This window comes from Cetorhinus maximus, chromosome 7 (assembly GCF_964194155.1).
Source record: "Cetorhinus maximus chromosome 7, sCetMax3.hap1.1, whole genome shotgun sequence".
Classification (NCBI taxonomy): domain Eukaryota; kingdom Metazoa; phylum Chordata; class Chondrichthyes; order Lamniformes; family Cetorhinidae; genus Cetorhinus; species Cetorhinus maximus.
The window spans coordinates 37115856-37141552 of record NC_135885.1 but is presented as its reverse complement, the minus strand read 5'-3'; the positions used below and the strand labels follow the sequence as shown (position 1 = coordinate 37141552).

General features: G+C 42.3%; 1 protein-coding gene across 1 annotated transcript in view; it reads left to right on the top strand.

The window, feature by feature from the left end:
* The first annotated feature begins 1844 nt into the window (after positions 1-1844).
* Positions 1845-25697, top strand: part of brca2 (BRCA2 DNA repair associated) — a 129881-nt gene continuing 106028 nt past the window's right edge. The window contains exons 1-8 of the mRNA XM_078545338.1: positions 1845-1939; positions 9703-9845; positions 10035-10277; positions 11690-11792; positions 18590-18645; positions 18943-18983; positions 19062-19176; positions 24299-24351. Coding sequence (XP_078401464.1) covers positions 9788-9845; positions 10035-10277; positions 11690-11792; positions 18590-18645; positions 18943-18983; positions 19062-19176; positions 24299-24351 — 669 coding nt within the window. The 5' untranslated portion in view covers positions 1845-1939; positions 9703-9787. The remainder of the gene's footprint in view (positions 1940-9702; positions 9846-10034; positions 10278-11689; positions 11793-18589; positions 18646-18942; positions 18984-19061; positions 19177-24298; positions 24352-25697) is intronic.

The following is a 25697-nucleotide window of genomic DNA, read 5'->3' as shown; positions in this document are numbered from 1 at the left end:
AATGGACACTTGGAAAATAATGATCTTACTGGTCATAGTCAACATGGATTTATGAATGGGAAATCATGTTTGATGAACCTGTTGCAGTTTTTTCAGGATGTTACTAACAGAATTGATAAGGGAGAGTCGGTGGATGCAGTTTACTTGGATTTTCAGAAGGCTTTTGATAAAGTGCCCCACAGGAGGTTGGTTAGCAAAATTAAAGCACATAGGATAGGAAGTAATATACTAGCATGGATTAAGGATTGGCTAACAGGCAGAAAACAGAGTAGAAATAAATGGGGCCATTCTTGCTTTGGCAGTCTGTGACCATGGGGTACTGCAAGGATCGTACTTGGGCCCCAGCTATTCACAATATAGATAAATGATTTGGATGTGAGGACCAAATGTAATATTTCCACATTTGCGGATGACACAAAGCTGGGTGGGAATGTGTGTTGTGAAGAAGATGCAAAGCAGCTTCAAGAGGATTTGACAGACTTAGTGAGTGGGCAAGAACATGGCAGATGGAATATGATGTGGAAAATGTGAGGTTATCCACTTTGGTACGAGGAACAGATTGTGCAGAGTATTTCTTAAACGGAAAGAGGTTAAAAAGTGTGGTTGTACAAAGGGAACTGGGTGTCCTTGTAAGTAAGTCACTGAAGGCTCACATGCAGATGCAGCAGGCAATTAGGAAGGGTAATTGTGTGTTAGCCTTTATCACAAGAGGATTTGAGTACAGGAGTAGCAAAGTCTTGCTTCAATTCTGTAGAACCTTGGTTAGACCGCACTTGGAGCACTCTGTGCAGTTTTGGTCCCCTTACCTTGGAAAGGACATTATTGCCATAGAGGGAGTGCAACGAAGGTTCACCAAACTTGTTCCCGGGATGGCGGGACTATCCTATGAAGAGAGATTGTGGAAACTGGGCCTGTATTCTCTAGAGTTTTGAAGAATGAGAGGTGATCTCATTGAAACCTACAAAATACTTAGACACGGTGGATGCAGGTAGGATGTTACCCCTGATTGGGGAGTCTGGAACCAGGGGACACATTTTCAAAGTAAAGGGGAAGCCACTTAGGACCAAGATGAGGGTTTTTTTTTAACTCAGAGGGTTCTGAATCTTTGGAATTCTCTACCCCAGAGGTTTGTGGAAGCGCAGTCATTGAGTATGCTTAAAGATTGACAGATTTCTAAATACCAATGATGTAAAGAGATATGGGGATGTGGGAAAAAGACATTGAAGTGGATGATCAGCCATGATCATATTGAATGGCAGAGCAGACTCGACGGGCTGAATGGCCTATTCCTGCTCCGATGTCAGGATCTTATATGGTAAAATAAAACTGCAGACAGTGGAAATAAAAAAAAAATGCCGGAAACAAACAGCAAGTCAAGCAGCATTATGGAAAGAAAGAAAGTCCATGTTTTGGGTATAAACCCTTACTTGCTCCCCTGAGTGTTGCAAACGTTTCCGTTTTTATTTCTTATTTATTTCCATTTCATTGCAGGACAAGTTTGGAAAGGGGCGGGGGGTCTATCTCAGATGTGTGTGGATAATGAATCCGCTTTCTTTCGGGTATAAGTCTGAAGCAAAAACGCTATGAAAATCACCCCTCTCGGACTTTGTCCCCACCCAACTGTCACCTTATATTGTTTGTGAATAGCCCAGGACCAGCGTTCATTGTCCCTAAGCTTGTGCAGCAACTTTTTGTTGATTCTTTTCTGCAGAAATTTTAGATTGACCGGGTTATTGCTTACGTCACAGTACCGCCCCGTCATTGGATTGGCTCAAACTGAGTAAGTATCTGCTCCGATTGGCCGGGAGTTTGGGGGGGGGGGGGGGGGGGTTTGATTAGCCAATAGCCTTAGGAGATGTGTGAGCGCGCGAAACAGCCGGAGTTGATGGTGACGGTGGCGAATATTCTGGAAAGCTGCAATTCTAACTTTTATTATGTGGTATGGGAATAGTTTTATCGCGGTTTGGCGATGGAATTAATTCGTTGTCTATGTTTTAAGTGGGTAAAGATCTGTAAGGCGGACGCTTCCACCAAGCGGCACATTTCTCGGCCTGTGTTATTTTTCTGTGGTGTTAATGCCCACCCCCTTCCCCGGTGTTAAAAAGTGTCCCCCAAGACCCTTCACAGTCGGCCAACCCCGTAAAGCAATATTGTGAGGTGGAGAGAAGGAATCGCAGAGCCTAGGGCCCAGGCAATTGAAAGCACGGCCGCCAATGTTGTTGGTTAAAGTCTTTGCTGTGCAGGAGGTCAGATTTGGAGGAGGGCAGAAATCTAAGGAGATTACAGTGCCTGAGGTACGGGTCTGAGATACTGCTTAACCGGGAGGTTAGGCTCAGGTAGGTTCAGTGCGCACCAGGATGATGGGCAAACAGGACTGGGGATGTGGGCAGCACAGTTGCCGTTAAATTTCTAAAGAGGGCGGAAGGAAGATGGGAGACTGGCCAGAGCACATTGGTCTGCTCCTCAAGAAGTTGTGCTATAACAGTATCTCAGAGACTTATAATTGAAACATGCATGATAAATGCCCACTAAATTTGCCAGATGAAGATGGACTTGTCTATAATTTTTTTTTAGTGATGTGACAACCTGTTATTACCAAACAACCTGGCTGGCACTGGAAATAACTTTTACAATTATGGAGTCTTAATTCCTTCAGGTTTTAATTGTTAGAGATTTTTAAAAGTAAATGCAAAAGTAAATTTTGTCTTGTTTATATTTTCCTCTTGAACACATCTTTCTTTCTGTCTCTTTTTCACCTTTACTTGATTTGGCAATGAAGTAAATATTCTAACTGGTTCAGGCTGTGTTTCTCACTAAGGATTCTTAAAACCAGTTCACACCAATCCTGATGTCCATATAGAGGCCACTGCACTAAAATTGCTTGCTAGCCAGAGCAACTTTGAATAAAGAAAGTATATAGAAATTAACTAATGGTGCTATGAAATTGGGCTTATTATAACTTGCAGCTGACCTTGTTGACTTGTTTGCATGTATATTCTGCTCTGGGTGTGGGATTCTGTATCTATGCTATAGCTAGTGTTTCCAGTCACCTGCTGATGAGTACCTAAATGGAAAGCCCTGACCTATTTTATCCTGTTCTCTTTCTCCTGGGTCACTCCATTGATGCATCTAATGGGAAGTTAGATAAGCTCAAGAAGGGAAAGGAATAGAAGGATATGCTGATAGGGTCAGAGAAAGAAAGAGTAGGAGGACACTTAGCTGGACAGTTGGTTCTGGCATAGTCCAGTTGGACCAAATGGCCTTTTTCTGTGCAATGTAACCTCCCGATCCTTTTCTGATGTGTTGTGCTATATGTGCTTGCAACCTTGCTGTTGTCTTGCCAGGGAAGGCCCATAAACACGTTTTGATTTAACTTTGTATTCCATTCCCCTTGCAATAAACAATAACATTCCATTTGCCTTCCTAACCACTTGCTGTACTTGCATACTAACTTCCTGATTCATGTACCAGGACACCCAGATCCCTTTGTACCTCAGAGTTCTGTAATCTCTGTCTATTTAAATAAAATGCTGCTTTTCTATTCTTCCTACCATATTATTGTACTCCATGTGCCAGATTTTTTGCCCACTCACTTAACCTGTCTATGTCCCTTTGCAGACTTCTTAAGTCTTCACAGTTTACTTTCCTATCTGTCTTTGTGTCATCAGCAAATTTAACAACCATACATTCAGTCCCTTCAAGTTCAAATTAAGACTGCTCTCTTTCATCCTTCCTACCTCTCTTTCAAAATGAGGTTTTTTTGATTATTAATTCATGGGATTTACTGGGAAGCCTGACACTTATTGTCCATCCTTCATTGCTGTTGAGAAGGTGACAGTGAGCTACCTTGAATCGCTGCAGTTTGTTTGGTAAAGGTGCTTTTGCATTTCTGTTCGGAAAAGAGTCCAAGGATTTTTACTCAAAGATGATGAAAGAATGGACATATATTTCCAAATCAGAGTGGTGTATAATTTAGTGGGGAATTTGGAGGTGGTAGTGTTCCCCTGCACCTTCTGCCCTTGTCCTATGTGGCATGGGTTGTGGGTTTGGGAGGTGCTGTCAAAGCCTCGGCAAGATGGTGATTTGCATCTTGTAGATGGTACGTACTTATCCAGGTAAGTGGAGAAAATTCCATCACAGTCCTGATTTGTGCCGCCTTGGTGGTGGAAAGATTTTGGGGAATTGAGAGGTGAGTCACTTACCACAAAAAACAGCCTCTGAACTGCTCTTGTAGCTATGGTGTTTGTCAGATTTACTACAATGTCTTCCCTCTGTCTTTGCATAGACTGAACAATTCTTTATCTTGAACTCACATGCCTCTGCTTTGATTTTCCCATTCTTCCCCCTGAGCCTCATGTTCCAGAAACAGATAGGCCATCTTCTCTGATAAGTAATCATGCAAGAGCTTTCTGCCTCCTATTCCTAGCTAGTTCCTAATTCAGGTCAGTAGAAACTGTTGTTTTCCCACTGTCTACCCCAGCAGCTTATGCCAAACTCATCTCTGATGAAATCATGGGGATGTAGTGATATTGCCACTAGTCTGTAATCCAGAGACCCAGGTAATGCTCTTGGGGCTCGGGTTCAAATTTGAATTCAAAAGAAATCAGGAATTAAAAGATGACCAGGAAAATCATTGCCGATTGTTGTAAAAACCCATCTGGTTCACTAATATCCTTTAGGGAAGGAAACCTGCCGCCCTCACCTGGCCTGACCTACATGTGACTCCAGACCCACAGCAACGTGGTTGACTCAAGTGCCCTCTAAAATGGCCTTCAGTTGTATCAGACTGCTAAAAAGTCAATAAAAGAATGAAATCGGATGGATCACCGGCATCGACCTAGGCACCGGAAACAACAACGGCAACCCCAGCCCTGTCAACCCTGCAAAGTCGCCCTTAGTAACATCTGGGGCTTGTGCCAAAATTGGGAGAGCTGCCCCAAAGACTAGTCAAGCACCAGTCTAACATAGTCATACTCACGGAATCATAACTTACTGATCATCTCCCAGACACCACCATCCGTGGGTATGTCCTGTCCCACTGGCTTATCAGACCCAGCAGAGAACATAAGACCTAAGAACATAAGAAATAGGAACAGGATTAGAGTATTCAGCCCCTTGAGCCTGCTCTGCCGTTCAATAAGATCGTAACTGATCATCTTGTGTTTCGATTTCCACATTCCCATCTAACCCTGATAATCTTTGATTCCCTTGTCTAATGTGAATCTGTCTACCTCTGCCTTTAAAAATAATCAATGACCCTGCCTCCACCACCTTCTGAGGCAGAGAATTCCAAAGAGCTGGCAGTACAGTGTGGAGGGAGTTGCCCTGGGAGTCCTCAACATCAACTCTGCGTCCTATGAAGTCTCATGGCATCAAGCCAAACATGGGCAAGGAAACCTCCTGCTGCTTACCACCTACTGCCCGCATCCCCATCATCAGCTGATGAATCAGTACTCCCTCATTTTAAACACTCAGGGTGGCAAGGTTGCAGAATACTCTGGGTGGAGGACTTCAATGTCCTTCACTGAGAGCGGCTCGGTAGCACCACCACAGACCAAGTCCTAAAGGACATAGCTGCTGGACAGGGCAGGTGGTGAGGGAACCAACAAGAGGGAAAAACATACTTGACCTCATCCTCACCAACCCACCTGCCTGCAGATGCACCTGTCCATGATAGTATTGGTAGGAGTGATCACCGCATAAACCCTTGTGGAGACGAAGTCCCGCCTTCACATTGAGGGTACCCTCCATCGTGTTGAGTGGCACTACCACCATGCTAAATGGGACAGATTTCGAACAGATCTAGCAACTCAAGACTGGGCATCCATGAAGCACTGTGGGTCATCAACAGCAGCAGAGTTGTACTCAACCACTATCTGTAACCTCATCGCCAGGCATATCCCCCCACTCTACCATTACCACCAAGCCAGGTGATCAACCCTCATTCAATGAAGAGTGCAGGAGGGCATTCGGGGCGCAGCACCAGACATACCTAGAAATGAGGTGTCAACCTGGTGAAGCTGCAACACAGGACCACTTGCGTGCCAAACAGCATAAGCAGCAAGTGTTAAGACAGAGCTAAGCGATTCCACAACCAACAGATGTTAGGAAATAGACAGTTTAAGTAAGTTTTGTATTCTTATTTGTAGGTGTTAGGATTGAGTCTTGGCTTTAATGTTTAAGTTTGAATTGTATTCCTGTATGTTAAAGGTCAAATTGAGTTTTAGTTTCACTTTTAAAAGATGTCTGCATGTGTAATGAGTTCGCAACTTGGAAGAAGTTAAGCAAACATGGGTGGAAGAATTGGGCTGTTGCCTAGCAACGGGTCCAGAGAGGCAGGTTCCTCCCACAGACACACAGGAAAACTAAAGAAACAGCAGTGTTTATGTTCACTTTGAAGTCAAGACCCCAAAGAGACTGGACACTGGGAGAGGGAGCTGCAGATTTCCCAAAAGACCAAAGGTCCCAAGGCCAAAGGAGAGACAGAAACAGGGGAAAGTCCCAGGAAGACCTAGTCTAAGGAAGGACAGGAACCTGGAAAAGGCCCTGTTAATGAAGTTAAGAGTGAGGGGCAGAGAGAAAGGCTCTAAGCTTCAGATATAAAGAGATGAAAGCAGATTTAAAGTGAGAACAGCTTGCAAGAGGCAAGAAGGTCCAAAGAGACAGCTGAGTCAGAGAGAGTGAATGTTTGGAAGATGGCTTGATTGCACCTGGTGACCCAGGGAAGAGGAACACCTGAAGGAGAGTTCTAAACCCTGGAGGTGAACCCTTGAGGAAGGCGTCTGAGAGAAAGCATCAGTTTGAGAAAAGATTCCAAGGCAAGGTCTTGGAGATTGGAAATCCCCATGTGCAAGATGGAGTTCGGTGAGACTGCTTGGTTCACGGTGTGACAAGCACCTGGGGGAGTTGGGGAGAGATCCATAGCATCTGGTTGAGGTAACACCTGTCACTTGGTTTCAGAGGGTGGTGTGTCTGACCACAGGGTGCTTATTGTGGATATTTAGAGAAAAAGATATCTTTTTTACCTTGTGTTAACCTTACAAATCAGTTTATATTTGTAAAGGTATAGTTGTGGATGAAGGAGTGTTGTAATATAGTTCATCTTGTTTAATGAATGTAACTTATGTGACTGTTCAGTAGCCCCTCTCCACGTTTCTAAACAGACAAATAAAAGTTAGGATCTAGAAGCTGGGTACCACCCTGGGATCAGGCTTGTCCAGTGGTAACCTCGGCTGGGGTCCTAACACAGATCAGACCTAAGCTTTGCAGTCCTGCCACATGCAGTTGTGAATGGTTGGGACAATTAAACAACTCACTGGGGGAGGAGGCTGCACAAATATCCCCATCCTCAATGATGAAGGAGCCCAGCACATCAATGCAAAAGATAAGACTGAAGCATTTGCAACAATCTTCAGCCAGAAGTGCCGAGTGGATGATCCATCTTGGCCTCCTCCAGAGGTCCCCAGCATCACATGTCAGTCTTCAGCCAATTCGATTCACTCCTCATGATATCAAGAAATAGCTGAAGGCACTGAATACTGCAAAGGCTATGGGCCCTGACAATATTCTGGCAATAGTATTGAAGACTTGTGCTCCAGAACTTGCCATGCCCCTAGCCAAGCTGCTCCAGTATAACTACAACACTGGCATCTACCTGGCAATGTGGAAAATTGCCCAGCTATGTCCTATACACAAAGCAGGACAAATCCAACCCAGCCAATTACCGCCCCATCAGTCTACTCATCAGTGAAATGATGGAAGGGGTATCAACATCGCTATCAAGTGGCACTTGCTTAGCGATAACCTCACTGACGCGCAGTTTGGGTTCTGCAAGGGCCATTCAGCTTCTGACCTCATTACAGCCTTGGTTCAAACATGGACAAAAGATCTGAACTCCAGAGGTGAGGTGAGAGTGACCGCCCTTGACATCAGGGCAGGATTTGACCGAGTTTGGGTCAAGGAACCCTAGCAAAATTGGAGTCAATGGGAATTGGCAGGTGGAAGCTCACTACTGGTTGGAATCATACCAAGCACAAAGGAAGATGGCTGTGGTTGTTGGAGGTCAATCATCTCAGTTCCAGGACATCACTGCAGGAGTTCCTCAGGGTAGTATCCTTGGCCCAACCATCAGCTGCTTTATCAATGACCTTCCTTCCAACATATGGTCAGAAGTGGGGATGTTCACTGCTAATTGTACAAGTTCGGCACCATTCACGACTCCTCAGATACGGAAGCAGTCCATGTCCAAATGTAGCAAGACCTGGACAATATCCAGCTTGGGCTGACAAGTGTGTTGCGAATGTTACTTGCCACAAGTGCAAGGCAATGACCATCTCCAACAAGAGAGGATCTAACCATCTCCCCATGACATTCAAAGGCATTACGATAATTGACTCTCCCAGAAACTGAACTAGACTAACCATATAAATACTGTGACTACAAGAGGCTAGGAATCTTGTGGTGAGTATCTCACCACCTGACTCCCCAAAGCCTGTCCACCATCTACATGGCATAAGTCATGAGTGTGATGGAATATTCTCCACTCGCCTGGATGAGTGCAGCTCCAACAACACTCGAAGCTTGACATCACCAGGGCATAGCAGCCTGCTTGATTGATTGGCACCCCACCCACAAACATTCACTGTCTCCATCACTGATGCACACTGGTAGCAGTGTGTACCATCTACGTGATGCACTGCAGAAATTCACCAAGGTTCCTTAGGCAGCACCTTCCAAACCCACAACTACCATTAAGAAGGACAAGGGCAGCAGATAGATGGGAACACCACCACCTGGAAATTCCCCCCCCCCCAAAAAAAAGCCCAGCAACACCCACATCACGTTTTTTTAAATCCACAGCCTTTTGCCTCAACCTGCTCACATCAACTACTCATTACTAAACTTTCCCATCTTGGCTCCATTTTTGGGAGTATTACTTCTTGCTAATTTTGGCACCACCCTTTCAAAGCTAGCCATCACATGAAAAAGCTGCATTTAAAACTCCTTTTTTTTGACTCCGTCATCCCTAATTTACCCTTTTTCTCTTAAGTTCTTGGACGTCTTTCAACCCAAATATACCCTTCCTTCTCCCACAACTCCTTATTTGACCCTCCAATTCAGCTTTCATGTCACTCAAAGAACCAAGGCCACCTGGATCAGTCACTAGATGACCTGTGTGACCATGACTGAGGCTCAGTGATCCTCTGTCTTCCACTGTCTTCTTTTATATTTCACCTCTCTCCTAACTATACTCAGTTCTGCCGAAGGGTCGTGAGGACTCGAAATGTTAACTGATTTCTTCTCCACCGATGCTGCCAGACCTGCTGAGTTTTTCCAGGTAATTCTGTTTTTGTTTTGGATTTCCAGCATCCGCAGTAGCTTTTAGCTTTTTGTTTTTATCTCTGTCTTCCTTGCCTGTCCATTTTCCTTTCTGGCCTATCTCCGGTTTGTGTCCTTATGGATTTATTCAATACTATGTTTTTTTTTTGACAGCCAAGTAAAATTGCCCTGTGTGATAGAACTCTGGTTAAAATATTTGTCGTTGAATGTAACCTAGAGAAAATTAGGTAAATTTGCTACCTGCCATCTTCATGGTGTGTTGGCAAGTACCTACAAAACTACTTTTCCATTATTTGGAGGTTTCATTTTGCTTCTGTAACACGAAAATCATTCTGGAAATTTAAATATTTTCTGTTTTCACAGGAATAGCTGAAATAAAATGGCTTCCAGTTTTAATGACCTGATCTGCCAGGTGTAACGTTCTGTTGAGGTTGCATTGTTGAATCAGATGACAGAACAGAACTCTGGGAGGGCCATGTTTGATTTTACAGTCCTCTGTCATGAAGGTAGGGAACGTACAACTTTACTGATACCTTAAAATTGTTTTGTGATATTGCAGCTTTATAGAACTGCATTACATAGGTAAAATCTGTGACATGCATATCTCAAGATTATTGTTCTCTCTCTGTCTTAACTACAGTGATTATCAGGGTTGCATTTATATCTTGTTTTAAAAATGTTTTGTCTCATTACAGATTTGGGACCATTATGTCCAAATTGGTTTGAAGAACTTAGTTTGTCAGCATCTTCTAACCAGCTTAAACAACCTAGAGATGATGCCCGTTGCTTTACATCAAGTTATTTCAAAACACCATGGCAGAAGCAGACTTTGTATAGCCAGCTAGATTGCACTCCATCAATTTTCAGTGGTCTGACTTTAATAACCCCCTCAGTATCCACCCCAGAAAAAGGGAATGATCAAACATGGTTGAAAAGAGGTAAATCATCAAATCTCGGAAAAAATCCAAAATATTTATCATGCTTGATATCCTGAGGGTTCATTATTTTGGGGCTTTCAAAACTTGCACATTAAATGTGGCGTTTTCTGATGCAGCATAAGTCAGGCTGTGGTGCCAAACTACCTTATTTTGTAGCATATTATTCTGTATCACGAAAGAGTTGGGCCTAACACTGGGGCGATGTTGGCATTTTTTTTATTATTGAGAAACTTAAGCTGAAGGGCTAAACACCATAATGCACAACATAATTAAGGTTGAAAGAGATGAAAGGGCTGAGGTAAATCAAGAAGTAGTGATTACATGGTTGAAAGAAAGGCTGAGCTCCATCACTTTAAAATTCTAGACGAGTGAGGTAGCACAGGAGAATGTTGAAATTTAGACTCTGCACATGAAAATTTGAGGGGGAAGAGCAAGTAGAATACTTGAAATTTCAAAGGAACAAGAGATGAAAGATCAAGAGGAACATACTCAAGTCTTGTGCAAACTTGGACTTGGAAAGAGTTAAGGGATATTGAAGAGGCGAAGGAGTGTTTGACATGGAGGGAAATCAAGCAATGGAGAAGGAGGAGTAGGAGTCTCATAAAGTCATAAAAGGTCATAAGATGAAGGGCTAAAGATAAGCCATCAGAGATGGGAGGTGTACCTTGGTTAAACCCATGAGAAACTATTATCCTTCGAGAGTTGACACCAAATTTTAATTGCCTGTAGAGGGTTGTGGAAATTTGGAAGTTGGTAGCACTAAACATAGAATCTGAAGGAAGCTCAGAAAGATAAATGAGGGAGACCATTCTATCTGTGGAATTTACACTCCCACAGAAACTTTTAGGTCTGTTTCCTGCCCCATCCCACCATATAACTGTCTTTGAATGATTCCAGAGTTTAAACCTCCCCATCCCTACGCAGAAAATCATTCTTTGCACGAAAAAGTGCTTTCTACATCAGTCCCGGGCTTGTATTTCAGCAACTTGTACCTATATCGACTTGCCCTACAGTTGTTATTTAACTTGAAATTAACTTTTATTTTAGTTTAGTTTGTTTTGACGCTCCATAATTTTATGAACGTAGAAACCGTAGTGTCCATATAGATAGCAAAGGTAACAAACCACTAAGGTAATTTTGTGAATAAGGAACAGAGAGGGCAAAAAGGGAAGAACTTTAGAGATTCCCGAATTAATGTAAGGGATCAGAGGAGGTAGAGCAATTTGAAAGGAAAATGAATAATCAATAAGTTTGGTCCATCAATATACAGCAATCGCATAATTGTAATGTTAACTTAATGCTAACATACGGCAAGGCTAGAAATAACATTGATCTCAATCTTAATATGATTATGAATAAAACAATTTTACTGCCATGTAACAAGACAATTGATATGAATTTGTGTTTAACAGGAACCAGTAGTTATCCTACTGTGGCACAAAGAATTATACATCCATACAAGACAACAGAGAATGGCACCTCAAACCCAACCTCTGATATTTCTTTAATGAAAAGGTATGTTCAATTCTCTCTCTCTTATCTTAGTACAGGGCACTCTAGGCTAACTTTTCTTCCTGGAAACAGTTACTGCCAGAAGCGTATTCCACCTGGTGGTGTGACCCGACTATTAATATGGTTGGTGGGAGCACCTCGTCCCATTCTACCCATCTGTTGGGAGGTTGGTTCTGAGGATGGGAAGGAGTGGGAAATCCAGCTGCTAAATTTTTAATACTCTCTAAGAATTTTTCATCTGTTTCTCACCTCCATGCTGCCCATTGGCGACATCGTCCGAAGGCATAATAGTTATCAGATGTAAAAGCAAAATACTGCGCATGCTGGAAATTTGAAATAAAAACAGAAAACACTGGATAAAGTCAGCCATCTTTGGAGAGAGAAACAGAGTTAACGTTTCGAGTCCATATGACTTCTTCAGAGCTAAAGAGTAGAAATGTGATGGAATTTATACTGTTTAAGTTCGGGGCGGGGGTGGGAAGCATGTAAAGCAGGATAGAAGGTCAACAATAGGTGGGGGCCAAAGAGAGATTGACAAAGATGCCATGGCCACAAGACAAAGTAAGTGTTAATGAATAGTGGTGAAGACTAAAGAAGGTGCTGATAGTGGCATAGAGGTAAGAAGGCAGAATATGTTAATAGCAGAACAAGGGTCAACACTCTGTGCAAGAACAACATAGGAGAAGCGACAGGTGGTCCTTTTTGTGGTGGGGGGGAGGCGAGGAGGTGGTGGTTGGGAAAAAAGTATGGCAAAATGGATAAAGGATAAAACAATGGATAAATGAATAAAAATAAGTAAATAAAATGTAAAAATAAGTTTTAAAAACGGGATTAAAAAAGGGATGAAGATTAAGGAGAGAGTTCATGGTCTGAAGTTGTTGAACTCAATATTAAGTCCGGAAGACTGTAGAGTGCCAAATCAGAAGATGAGGTGCTGTTCCTCCAGTTTACGTTGGGCTTCACTGAAACATTGCAGCATATGGATAGACATGGGCAATGAGAGCAGGATGGTGTGTTGAAATGGCAAACAACAGGAAGGCCTGGGTCATGCTTGCGGACAGACCGAAGGTGTTCCGCAAAGCGGTCACCCAGTCTGCGTTTGGTCTCCCCAATGTGGAGGAGACTGCATTGGTAGCAACGAATGCAGTTAAACCAAATTGAAGAAAGTGCAAATGAAGCACTGCTTCACATGAAAGGAGTGCTTGGTCCCTTGGACGATGAGGAGGTAAATGGGCAGGTGTTGCACCTTCTGCAATTGCATGGGAAGGTGCTGTGGGAACAGGATGAGGTGTTGGGGGTGATGGAGGAGTGGACCAGGGTATCCCAGAGGGAACGGTCTCTATGGCATGCTGACCGGAGGCGGGTGGGGTGTGCTAATGGGAAGATGTATTTGGTAGTGGCATCATGCTGGAGTTGGCGGAAATGGCGGAGGATGATCTCTCCTCTCTATCCTGTTGCTTGCCATTTCAACACACCATCCTGCTTTTGTGCCCACATGTCCGTCCTTGACCTGCTTCAATGCTACAGTGAAGCCTAACGCAAACTGGAGGAACAGCACCTCATCTTCCAATTAGGCACTTTACAGCCTTCCGGACTGAAGTTCAACAACTTCAGACCATGAACTTTCTCCTCTATCTTCACCCCTTTTTTAATCCCTTTTTGAATTTAAAAATTTTTAAAATTCATTTATCCCTCTTTTTAATCCCTTTTCTTAATCCCTTTTTCCCCAACCAACCCCCCTCAAAAGGGCCATCTGTCACTTATTCTATGTTTTTGTTTTACAGAGTGCTGACCTTGTTCTGCTATTAACATATCCTGCTTTCTAACCTTTATGCCACTATCAGCATCTTCTTTAGCCTTCACCACTACCATTAACACCCCTTTTGTCTTGTGTCCGTGACATCTTTGTCAATCTCTCCTTAGCTCCCACCTATTGCCACATTCTGCCCTCTTTTACCTGCTCCACCACCCCCCCCTCCTAAAACAGTAGAAATTCTATCACGTTTCTACTTCTCTTCAGCTCAGTCATACAAACTCAAAACATTAACTCAGCATCTGTGGAGAGGGAAACAGCCAGACCTGCTGATTTTTTTCCAGCATTTTCTGTTTTTATTTCAGTTTTCAGATATATGCTGATGACACCCAATTCTAACTCACCATCAACTCTCTCGACGACTCCACTGTTGTTAAATTATCAAACTTCTTATCCAATATTCAGTACTGGATAAGCAACAGTTTCTTCTAATTAAGTATTAGGAAGACTGAAGTCATTGTTTTCAGTCCATTCTCCAAATTCTGTGCCCTAGCTACCAACTCCATCCCTCTCTCTGGCAACAGTCTGAGATTAGTTCAGTCTGTTTGCATTCTTTTGGTGTCACATTCATATTCGTACCATCGCTAAAACCACCTATTCCCACCTCTATAACATTGCCTGACTACCCCACATCTCAGCTAATCTGCTGCTGAAACCCTCATTCATGTCTATGTTACCTCTAGTCTCAATTATTCAAATGCACTCCTGGCAGGTCTCCCACATTCTACCCTCCGTAAACTCGAAATTAGCAAAACTATGCTGTGCATGTCTCAACTCTGAGCAAGTGCTGTTTCCCTATAATTTCTGTGATCACTTACCTACATTGACTCCTGGTCAAGCAACATCTTGATTTTTAAATGTTCATCATCATTTCAAATCCCTCCATGGCCTCTCCACTCCCTAGTTCTGTAATGTCCTCCAACCCCACAAACCTCCTGAGGTATCTTTATTCCTATAATTCTGGCCTCTTGTGCATCCACAATTTTAATTGCTCACCATTGCTGGTAGCGCCTTCAATTACCTAGGCTCCAAGCTCTTGAATACCCTCCTGTACCTCTCTCCTCCTCTTTACCTCACTTTCATCCTACAAGAAACCCTTTAAAACCTACCTCCTCTGACTTAATATCTTGCAAGTGGCTCAGTGTCATACTTTGTTTTATAATGCTCCTGTGAAACACCTTGGAACTTTTTTTTACATTAAAGTCGCTATATAAATATTTGTTGGTTTACCAGCTGAAATGCAGCCTAGGAGGAACGAACCCTTTTGGACTGAGGGAAGGAAGTCCACAATGCATATAGTACAGGTCCAGTGAAAGGAGGCAACTTTGACTGTGAATGGCCCCTCCAGTAACCCATTGCCCCTGTTCAGTGCTGGAAGATATTCAGTGACCTCATCAGAATAGGCAAGTTAGGAGGAATCAGTCAGAACTTGAACCATTTATTTTTAAACTCATATTTGCACATTTATTTGTTACTTTCTTCAAAAACAGCAACTTGTATTTATATTGTGCCTTAACATTGTTAAACATCCCAAGACACAAACCAGGAGCATTACCAAACAAAATTTGACTGAGCCAGGTAAGGAATTAGTAGGACAGGAGACCTAAAGTTTGGTAAGAGGTTTAAGAAGGATCCAGGCTTGGGCTGACAAGTGGCAAGTAACATTCACGCCACAAAAGTGCCAGGCAATAACCACCTCTAACATGAGAGAATCTAACCATCGCCCCATGACACTCAATGGCATTACCATTGCTGAATTCCCCACTATCAATATCCTGGAGGTTACCATTGACCAGAAACTGAACTGGACTAGCCATATAAATATGTGGCAACAAGAGCAGGTCAGAGGCTACGAATTCTGTGGCGAGTAACTCACATCCTGACCACCCCCCCCCCCCCCCCCCCGGCCAAAGGCTGTCCACCATCTACAAGGTACAAGTCAGGAGTGTGATGGAATACTCTCCACTTGCCTGGAATGTGTGCAGCTCCAACAACACTCAAGAAGCTTGACACCATCCAGAACAAAGCAGCCTACTTGATTGGCTCTCCACCCACAAACATTCACATCCCCCACCACCGATGCACACTGGCAGTAGTGTGTACCATCAACAAGATGCACTGCAAAAACTCACCAGGGGCTCTTTAGACAGCACCTTCCACACCCACGACTGCTACCATTTAGAAGGACAAGGACAGTGGATGCATGGGAACACCATCACCTGGGAGTTCCCCTCCAAGCCGCACACCATCCTAACTTTGGAAATATATCGCCATTCCTTCACTGTTGCTGGGGCAAAATCCTGGAACTTCCTCCCTAATGGCACTGTGGGTGTGCCTACACCATGTGGACTGCAGCAGTCCAAGAAGGCAGCTCACCACCACCTTCTCAAGGGCAGTTGGGGTTGGGCAATAAATGCTGGCCTAGCCAGCGATGCCCATATCTCATGAATGAATTTTTTTTTTTAAATGCCGAGAGAGAAGAGGAGAGATTTAGGATAGGGAATTCCAGAGCTTGGTCCAGAGGCAGCTGAAGACATTGCCAATGGTGGAATGATTTTTTTTTAAAAATCTGGATGCGTAAAAGGCCTGAATTGAAGGAATGCGGATACCTCTCAGGATTGCGGAGCTTATAAAGATAGTAAGGGGCAAACCCAAGGAGGAATTTCAAAATGAGGATGATAATTTTGAAATCAATTGAAGGAAAGAACTTAGACTTATATTGTCTTTTAAACAAAGTACTTATGAAGTGTGGTCACTGTTGCATGAAAATGCGGCAGCCAGTTTGCGCATAGCATGGGCGCTCACATACCACTGAGATGATAAGCAAAGAGAAGGGTGCTGTGGATGCAAGCCCTTGCCCTAGCCCTTTCTGTTTCTAGCACATTACTTATTTTGTGGCAAGTTACATTATTGACAACGAACCATTAAATTATAACATTTTCAGGAGGTGCAGAATGCAAATGTAGGCTATCATCCAAGTATCATGCACCTTCAAGTGATTGTTTTGTTGAAGTTTCTTTTGTGAAATTTGTGTAGTTATGTAATTTGTATGTACTGGAGAAAGAATTGTGGTACTCCCCTCTGAAATTATTTAGTATGATTGCCTTTTGACTAGCATCATTTTGAAGGCTTTCACATGTGGGCTGTCTTCTATTTTCCTTCTTCATTACATAATTAAATATGGAGAATGTCTTTTGTTGTTTAAAATGGTACTGTCTTTTTGTTTTAAGTGGAGTTTTATTTCTTTTAATCTCCTGGTTGGTTAGCCTATTCCCATACTCCTATTTCAGCCATTAACTGTTCTTGGAGGAGATCAAATCAAATTTGAAACTTTTGAAGGGGGGAGCGGGAGGAGTAGTATCTATGGGAGATGTAATCGAACACAGCCAAACAAATATAATGAATGTATAGATTAACTAATTTATAGTGCTTTATAGCGCCATAGATTCCATATGCCTAGTGACAACAAATTCCATTTGGTAATCTGTCCTATTGGTAGAGAAAAGAAAATCAATGTTCAATTTTGTTGTTAAAGCCATAGCAAGCAACAGAACTGTTCATTTACTGCACTTCCAAGCGTTAAGTATTGCTGCATAGTGAAACTATTTTTTCCAATGTGCAATTTACATCATGGTACAGTTACTTGAGACTTCATTCAATGACTGCACAAAATGATGTGAGAGAGCATTCAACCTGTAAAATAATTTCAGGCATGTTTATCAGTGCTAGAGTTTAGGAAGAAAAGCTTCACATCAAAGCTTGATTCATAAAATGCAACATTCTATTTTAAGCAGAGGGGATCACTATTGCCCGAATAACTGAAGTTGTTGGGGTGAGTTTTTCCTAAGGCAGGCGGGCGGGCTGTTTGGGAGCAAGCATGGGCAGGCGCGCCTCCATTTTACAGGGGCGGGCCAATTAAGGCCCGCCCAGCGTAACGCGCAGCCAGTAGTGCTCAGTGCTACCCGTGCAGACAGGGGGAGGAGGGAGAGTTGGGGCCTGCGCCCTTTCGTGCATGCGCACGAAAGAGTGCAGCAATCTCCGAGGCATGGAGCTTAAGGAGATTAAGTAGCTAATAGAACTTTTTTTAAAATGAAGTTAAAAAATTATTTAAACATGTCCCCTCATGTGACAGTGTCATATGAGCTGGGACATTTTGTGAAGTTCAGAAAATTTATTAAGTTTACTAAACCTTCAGGAAGCCTCATCCCGTCCGTGGTTGAGGTTTCCTGGAAAATGCAAAGGCCGCTTGGGCTTTTCGCCTGCCTACCAACCTTAAGGTTGGATGGGCAGCATTGTTAATAAGGTAAATTACTTTTTTAACAGGCCGTTGACAGTTCGGCAGGCATCAGGCAAACGAAATATTGAAATGACGTCAGGATGCACGCCCGATGTCATTGCGCGTCATTTTACGCACTGGCGTGATGGGCCCACCCCTGCATGCCGACGGCAGTATTCTGTCCCTTGTTTTTCCAAAGAGTGAGATTACCATTTTAGCAATTACCATTGAAGCCTTTTAGAAAATATTGATAATTCTTTTGAATTTAGGAGTAGGGAAGTTAATCAGTGAAAGGATACTGTACATTTTTGCATTAAACAAAAAAACTGCTGTAGTTTGCATTTATAATGGGAATAAAAAATTGATTCACAGTTGGTATGTCAAAAATGCAGGTCTTTGAAGTTTATTTCAGCTCTGGGACCTAATTTAAAACTGTTAGGTTTCAGAGGTAATACATGCTTACACTTAACCCCAGGAAATTCTAATGTATGAATTGCACATAAAATAAATCAAGTATTTAAGTTTTTGAGTGTTGGTCCCACACACTTAACATCCCTTCCCCCTGAAAAAAGGAAATACTGTAAATCTGAATAACCATATCTGCATTGAAGAGGAAAATGCTCCATAAATCATTGCTCATAGTAACGTTAAGATTGTGACATACAAATTCAAAAAAGGAGACTAATTCATTTTTATTTTACATCATTCTAGCCCTGCTGTCTTGCATAATACATGCAGGACTCCACAGCATCCTTACTCTGTCCAAGGTGGGTGTAACCTCTGTGATTTTGTATAGTAACCCTGCAATAACTTGTCCAGTTGCTCATGACACTTCCAAATGTTGACCAGGGAATTGGCTAAAATGTTCACCACTCAGTTAAAATTAAATTAGATTAATTAGAAAGATTAAGTCTGACAACTGGTAATAAAGCATGTACTCTTCATACAGGGGAATTAACAAATAGAGTGAGATGCACTTTGCTACAACTTTCTGCAAAATGTTAATTAAGTTTTATAGCAAGGTGCACAATTGTTCAAAATTCTTTTAAAATATTTTCTTCCAGATGATGGATGTTCATTTTTTAGCCCTCCAGTATCATCTGAGGTAAGGATTCATTTATTTTTGTTTTTGTTGTTGTTTTGCTTTTAAAGAAAAATATTTCAAATCTTATTTCTTAACTAGGTCATGTCAAAGCAGATTTCAGAAAGCCTTGGAGCGGAGGTGGATCCTGACATGTCTTGGACAAGTTCATTAGCAACTCCTCCATCGTTGAATCCAACAGTTATTATATGTAAAGGTGAGTTGTGAATGCAGTTTCAGGCTTAAATGCTTTTTATTGCTGTCAGGTTTTATATTTTTTCCCCAAGTGCACAGATTATCAGTTACAAAAAGACAGCTAGCCAATATGATATGGGCAATAGAGAAAGGCAGGGGACTACTAAAAAAGATCATGCTGTCATGGCTAGCAAAATGGCAGAGTTGGCTGGTTAGGCTGAATGATTTATTTTTGTTCATTGTTCCTAGGCTCAGAGAACTTGTCCCCCTCGTATTCCAATTCACTCAACGAAGCATTAGCTGCATTTTGTACACACCTAATATTTTTGACTGTACTGCCTTACCATTTAAGATTATTTAACACATTTGCCAACTGTTGAATTGATTTCTGAGATCTATTTTTAAAATTACTTCTCATTAATTTAATTCATCCTTTTGGCCAACTGGCCTCACAAATGCTTGATATCTTGTCATAGCTTAGCCCTCTTTGCACTTGTGATCCTTCTTATCACTCTTCTTTGCCTCCTCACCACTGCATATATCATTTGAAGTGGGTCAGTCAGAATTGTGGCCTAACTAGTTATAACAATATAACCCAGCATTCCATTTGCTCTTTTAATTGTTCCTCCAAATTTTGAAAGTTTTAAGCCAGTTGTAACTTCATTTTCCCCTGTGCTAATTCTATTCCCTTCATTATATATATTATTGTGTTCTCAAAATTTGAATATTTTCTCTATATAGGGGCATAGAGTACAAAAGCAAAGATGTTATGCTAAACTGTGATAAATTGCTGCTTAGCCCTCAGATGGATTATTTTGTTCAATTCTGGGTATCATACTGCAGGATAATGGGGAGCGCAGAGATTTACTAAAATGGTACCATGCATGAGACTTTTGTGGAGAGACTAGAGAAACTGACATTTGTTCTCTTTCAAACAAAAAAATTATCTGGAATTTATTCAAGATGTTCAAGAATTTTGATGGAGTTGGTAGTGATAAACTGCATCCACTGGCATGAGAGTTAATAATCAAAGGACAGATTTGAGATAATTGGCAAAAAATACCAAGGAGGAGATGAGAAGTTTTTAATTTTTACTGTGAGGTTTACTGAGAGTTATGATTTGGAAGACACTGCCTGAAATGGTGGTGGAAACAGAATGGTAACTTTCAAAAGCATAGTGAAAGCTGATTCAGTAGTAACTTGCAAAAGGGAATTGGAGATTTTTTTTCCTTTTTGAGCATATCAGGTTTATATGGAGAGAGCAGTGCAGCGGGGATAACTCTTTCAAAGAGTCTCACAGGCATGATGGGCCAAATGGTTCAGTGATTGTGACTGTTTGTTTTCACTGATTTTTAAATTCTTCAAAATACTAACTGCATCTTCTGTCTCTACAAATTCTGTGTCATTACTGAATACAAGCAGCTTACAATTTGGTAATGCATCCAAGTTACTTATGTAGATAAGAAACAGCAGACCGAAGTACTAACCTAGCATTGCACTTCTCAGTTATTCAGTTTTTTTTAAATCAAGTACTTTATTCAATTCCATGTTCTACCTGGATTCTCATGGCAGTCTTTACTGTAGCTATACAGGGCCTTGGTGAGGCCACACCTGAAGTATTGTGTGCAGTTTTTGGTCTCCTTACCTAAGAAAGGATATACTTGCCATAGAAGGAGTGCCATGAACGTTCATCAGATTGATTCCTGGGATGGCAGGATTGTCGTATGAGGAGAGATTGGGCTGACTAGGCCTGTATTCACTGGAGTTTAAAAGAATAGGAGGGGATCTCATTGAAATGTATAAAATTCTGACAAGACTGGACAGACTGAATGCAGGGATGATGCTTCCTCTGGCTGGAGGGGTCTGGAACAAGGGATCACAATCTCAGGATACCGGGTAGGCCGTTTAGGACTGAGATGAGGAGAAACTTCTTCACCCAGGTGGTGGACCTGTGGAATTCTCTACCATAGAACGCTGTGGAGGCCAAGTCACTGAATATATTTAAGAAGGAAATAGATTTCTAGACTCTAAAGGTGTCGGGTATGGGGAGAGAGCGGGAGTATAGTGTTAAGAGAGAGAGTTTCAGCCATGATCGCACTGAATGGTGGAGAAGGCTCAAGGCCAAATGACCTACTCCTTCTATTTTCTATGTTTAAGCTATTTGCATAGAATGAGCTAAGCTGTATTAAGATTAAAGAAAATCAATTGTGTATGAAGAAGGAATATAAAACTTAGTACATTTGGATTGGTGATGAGAAAAACAATTCTCAAGATATTTGTTTAACAAAGTTCACTTGCTTAAGCTGTAACCCAAAGGTTCTCCTGCCTTTTTAGAGGTGGTATAATATGTATTTTGTTAGTTTATGGATTTAAGTGTAACAATATTTTAATCATCTTCAGTTAATTCCTGTAGATTGTTAATTTGGTAAGCTCAAAATTTTTATCATTGCTCACACATTTTAGAAGTAAAACAGTGAACATTTTTGGGATGCTATATATTCAACCTAAATCACAGTGAAGTATACTACATTTGCAATATTGTAGGAGAGAAATTTCAGGTTAAAGTGTAACAATAATTGAACTTTATTAGGCAATGTACATTTTCAGCATTTCACCTTTGTAATCAATGCAATGAATATACTGTGATTTATTACATTCCATCGGCTCTCTCAATCTTTGACATGGATTTGATTAAGATTATGACAGTACACAAGAATAATTTCACTCTGGATATCCAATGATAATAGTCATTAGCACTGAGCCACACATATTCTGCACTAATCATCTTAATTATTTTGTGGGCTTTAAGTTGCAATATCTAGCTTCTTTTGCAGTTTTGGTATATCATTGTTCTTGTCTAATTATGCTCCATGGTTGGCTTTTTCAGGTAATTTATCTTGCTGAATGAATTGACTGCTCTCCAGTTTTGTTGCATCTTCATAACTACCCTATCCTATCTTAGTTTGGCCCCCGTTACATGCCTCATTGTAGTTTAAATCTGCATTTCATTTCTTGGCTTTGGTATCTGATTTTGTTTAAATCAGCGTTGTAATTGTACTCTTCCAGTGCAGCTGCAACACTGGCATCTAACTGGCAATGTGGAAAATTGCCCAGGTATGCCCTGTACACAAAGCAGGACAAATCCAATCCGGCCGGTTACTGCCCCACCAGTCTACTCTCAATCATCAGCAAAGTAATAGAATGTGTCATCGACAGTGCTATCAAGTGGCAGTTACTCAGCAGTATCCTGCTCACTGACACTGTTTGGATTCTGTCAGGGTCACTCAACTCCTGACCTCATTACAGCCTTGAACAAAACATGGAAACAAAGAGCTGAACTCCAGAGGTGAGAGTGACTGCCCTTGACATCAAGGCAGCATTTGACTGAGTATGGCATCAGGGAGTCCTAGCAAAACTGAAGTCAATGGGAATCATGGGGGAAAGCTCTCCACTGGTTGGAGTCATACCTAACACAAAAGGAAGATGGTAGTGATTGTTGAAGTCAATCATCTCAATCCTGGGACATCACTGCAGGAGTTCCTCTGGGTAGTGTCCTAGGCCCAACCACCATCATCAGCTGCTTCATTAGTGACCATCCTTCCATTTTAAGATCGGGGGGATGTTTACGGATGATTTTTAGCACCATTTGTGACTCCTCAGATACTGAAGCAGTCTGTGTCCATATGCAGCAAGACCTGGACAATGATTAGGCTCGGGCTGATAAGTGGCAAATAGCATTCGTGCCATACAATACCAGGCAATGACCATCTCCAACAAGCGAGGATCTGATCATCTCCCCCCTCCTAACATTCAGTGACATTACCATTGCTGAGTCCCTCACTATCAACATCCTGAGGGTTACCATTAACCAGAAACTGAACTGGACCAGCCTTATAAATAAGGTAGCTACAAGAACAGGTCAGAGGCTGGGAATTCTCCAGTGAGTAACTCACCTCCTGACTCCCCAAAGCATGTCCACCATCTACATGGCACAAGTCATGAGTGTGATGGAATACTCTGCACTTGTCTGGATGAGTGCAGCTGCAACAACACTCGAGAAACTTGACCCCATCCAGGACAAAGCAGGACAACCCACCCACCATCTTAAATGTGTGCTCTTCCCACCACCGAGGCTCAGTGGCAGCAGTATGTACCATCTGCAAGATGCACTGCAGCAATTCACCAAGGCTCCTTCGACAGCATCTTACAAACCTTTAACCTCTACTACCCAGAAAGACAAGGGCAGCAGATGCATGGGAATGCCATCACCTGCAAAATCCCCTCCAAACCACATACCATCCTGACTCAGAACTATATCGCAGTCCTTTCACTGCCCCTGGGTTAAAATCCTGAAACTCCCTCCCTAACAGCATTGTAGGTGTACCTATACCACATAGACTGCAGCGGTTCAAGATGGTGGCTCACCACCACCACCACCTCATGGGCAATAGATTCCCACCTAGCCAACAGCACCCACATCCCATGAACGAGTAATTTTTTTAAAAAAAATTCCCCCATCATGCAACCATTGAAATTTCATCTTGCACTTTCTATTAAGCAGTTGATTTTTCTTGTACGTTGTTTTGGCTGGATTTGCCTATTTCAGTTCTACTGGTTGTCCTCCTTTTGCTTAGATTTTTCTGTTTCTTTGTCCTGTTTCAGTCTTGATAATTTGTATGTGAATCTTCCCTGGTTCCAACCTACTCTTTTAATGGCATTTCTTTTTTGCTGCTGCTTCTTCAATTTCCCCCAGAACCTTACATTTACAATCCTCCAACACATTCTTCCTCTTGTCACATTCTTCTGTTGATAAATATTCTTCACTCCCAAGTTTTATGCATAGCAGGCTTTACTGACTACCATTCTTAAGGGCATGCTGTTGATTCTCTGTTGTTTGCCTCCACTAACCTCCATTTACTATTAGCTAAACATATTTTTAGGGGTTTTGCAGGATTTCTGCACTTCAGCTCGTGCTCTCAAATCACAACTGTCACCTAGATTCTGACCCCATGGTGCCTAGAAATAGATTCCTTGGTATTCAGACTGTAGCATTAGATTCTGAATTTTAGGAACGAGTGTCAGGAAAAGCTAAAAAGTGCTTACAATAGATTTGCATGTTTCTTCATAAATAATTTGTTTTTCAGCCAAAGAAAATGATTTGCACCAAGACAAGCCAAAGGAAGTACAAGTGCCTTTGGTAAGCTTGTGTATCTGTGAGAATCTATTTGGCAGGAGTATGCAATTTTTTTTAATAAATCTGATTTTTGGCTGAACATTGTCACTCATCAAAATCCTTTATGTTGGTGAGGATTTTTTTTTGCATAATTGACTGGCTAAGATGACAAAAAGTAGTTGTGTTTGTTTAACAACTAAGGGCAGATATTTGCATAATTACGCTGGGATTGAGCCCACCGATCACGTCCAACTGATTCACGTAGAACAGTGGGAAGGCACCTCATTTAATTCTGATTCCCATGCCAGTATGGTGTTCCTCGTGCCTGCCTACCCAGAATGCCATAAATGACCTGACCTGAGGAGAGGGTATGCTTCTTTCCCCTTCCTTGGAACAATGAGACAGCCCCTTTGTAAGGTGATTGGCTTAAATACAGCTATTCTTGTTCCATTGTCCAGGCCATACCCCCAACCTGAACCCCTAAGTGGATCTCAATCCATATTGAAGGCAGTATGCTGTTTAGCAGTGGACATGCAATGTAGTTGACTCTTAAATGCCCTCTGAAATGGTCTAGCAAGTCACTCAGTTGTATCAAACAGCTACGGTCTATAAGGAATGAAACCAGATGAACCACCCGGCACCAACTTAGGCATCAGAAGTGACAACAGCAAACTCGTCCCTGTCAACCCTGCAAAGCCGTCCTTGCTAAGATCTGGGGGCTTGTGCCAAAATTGGGAAAGCTGTCTCACAGACTAGCCAAGCAATAGCCTGAAATAGTCATACCCTCAGAACCATACCTTACAGATAATGTCCCAGACACCACCGTTATTATCCTTGGGTATGTCCTGTCCCAACAGTAGAACAGACCCAGCAGAGGTGGGGCCACAGTGGTATACAGTCAAAAGAGAGTTGCCCTGGGAGTTCTGAATTTCTGCTCTGGACCCCATGATGTCTCATGGCACCAGATCAAACATGGGCAATGTAACACAGAGCTGATTACCATGTTTAAACACCCCCCCCAGCGATGAGTCAGTACTCCTCCGTCGAACACCACTTGGAGGAAGCACTGAAGGTGGCAAGGGTGCAGAATGTACTCTGGGTGGGGGGCTTCAGTGTCCATTACCATGCGTGGCTCAGTAGCACCACTACTGACCAGCTGGCTGAGTCCTAAAGGACTTAGCTGATAGACTGGGTCTGCAGCGGTGAGGGAACCACAACAAGAGAGAAAAACATACTTGACCTCATCCTCACCAATCTGCCTGCCACAGATGCATCTGTCCATGACAGCATTGGTAGGAGCAATCACCGTACAGTCCTTGTGAAGACGAATTCCCATCTTCACATTCAGAATGCACTTCACCGTGTTGTGT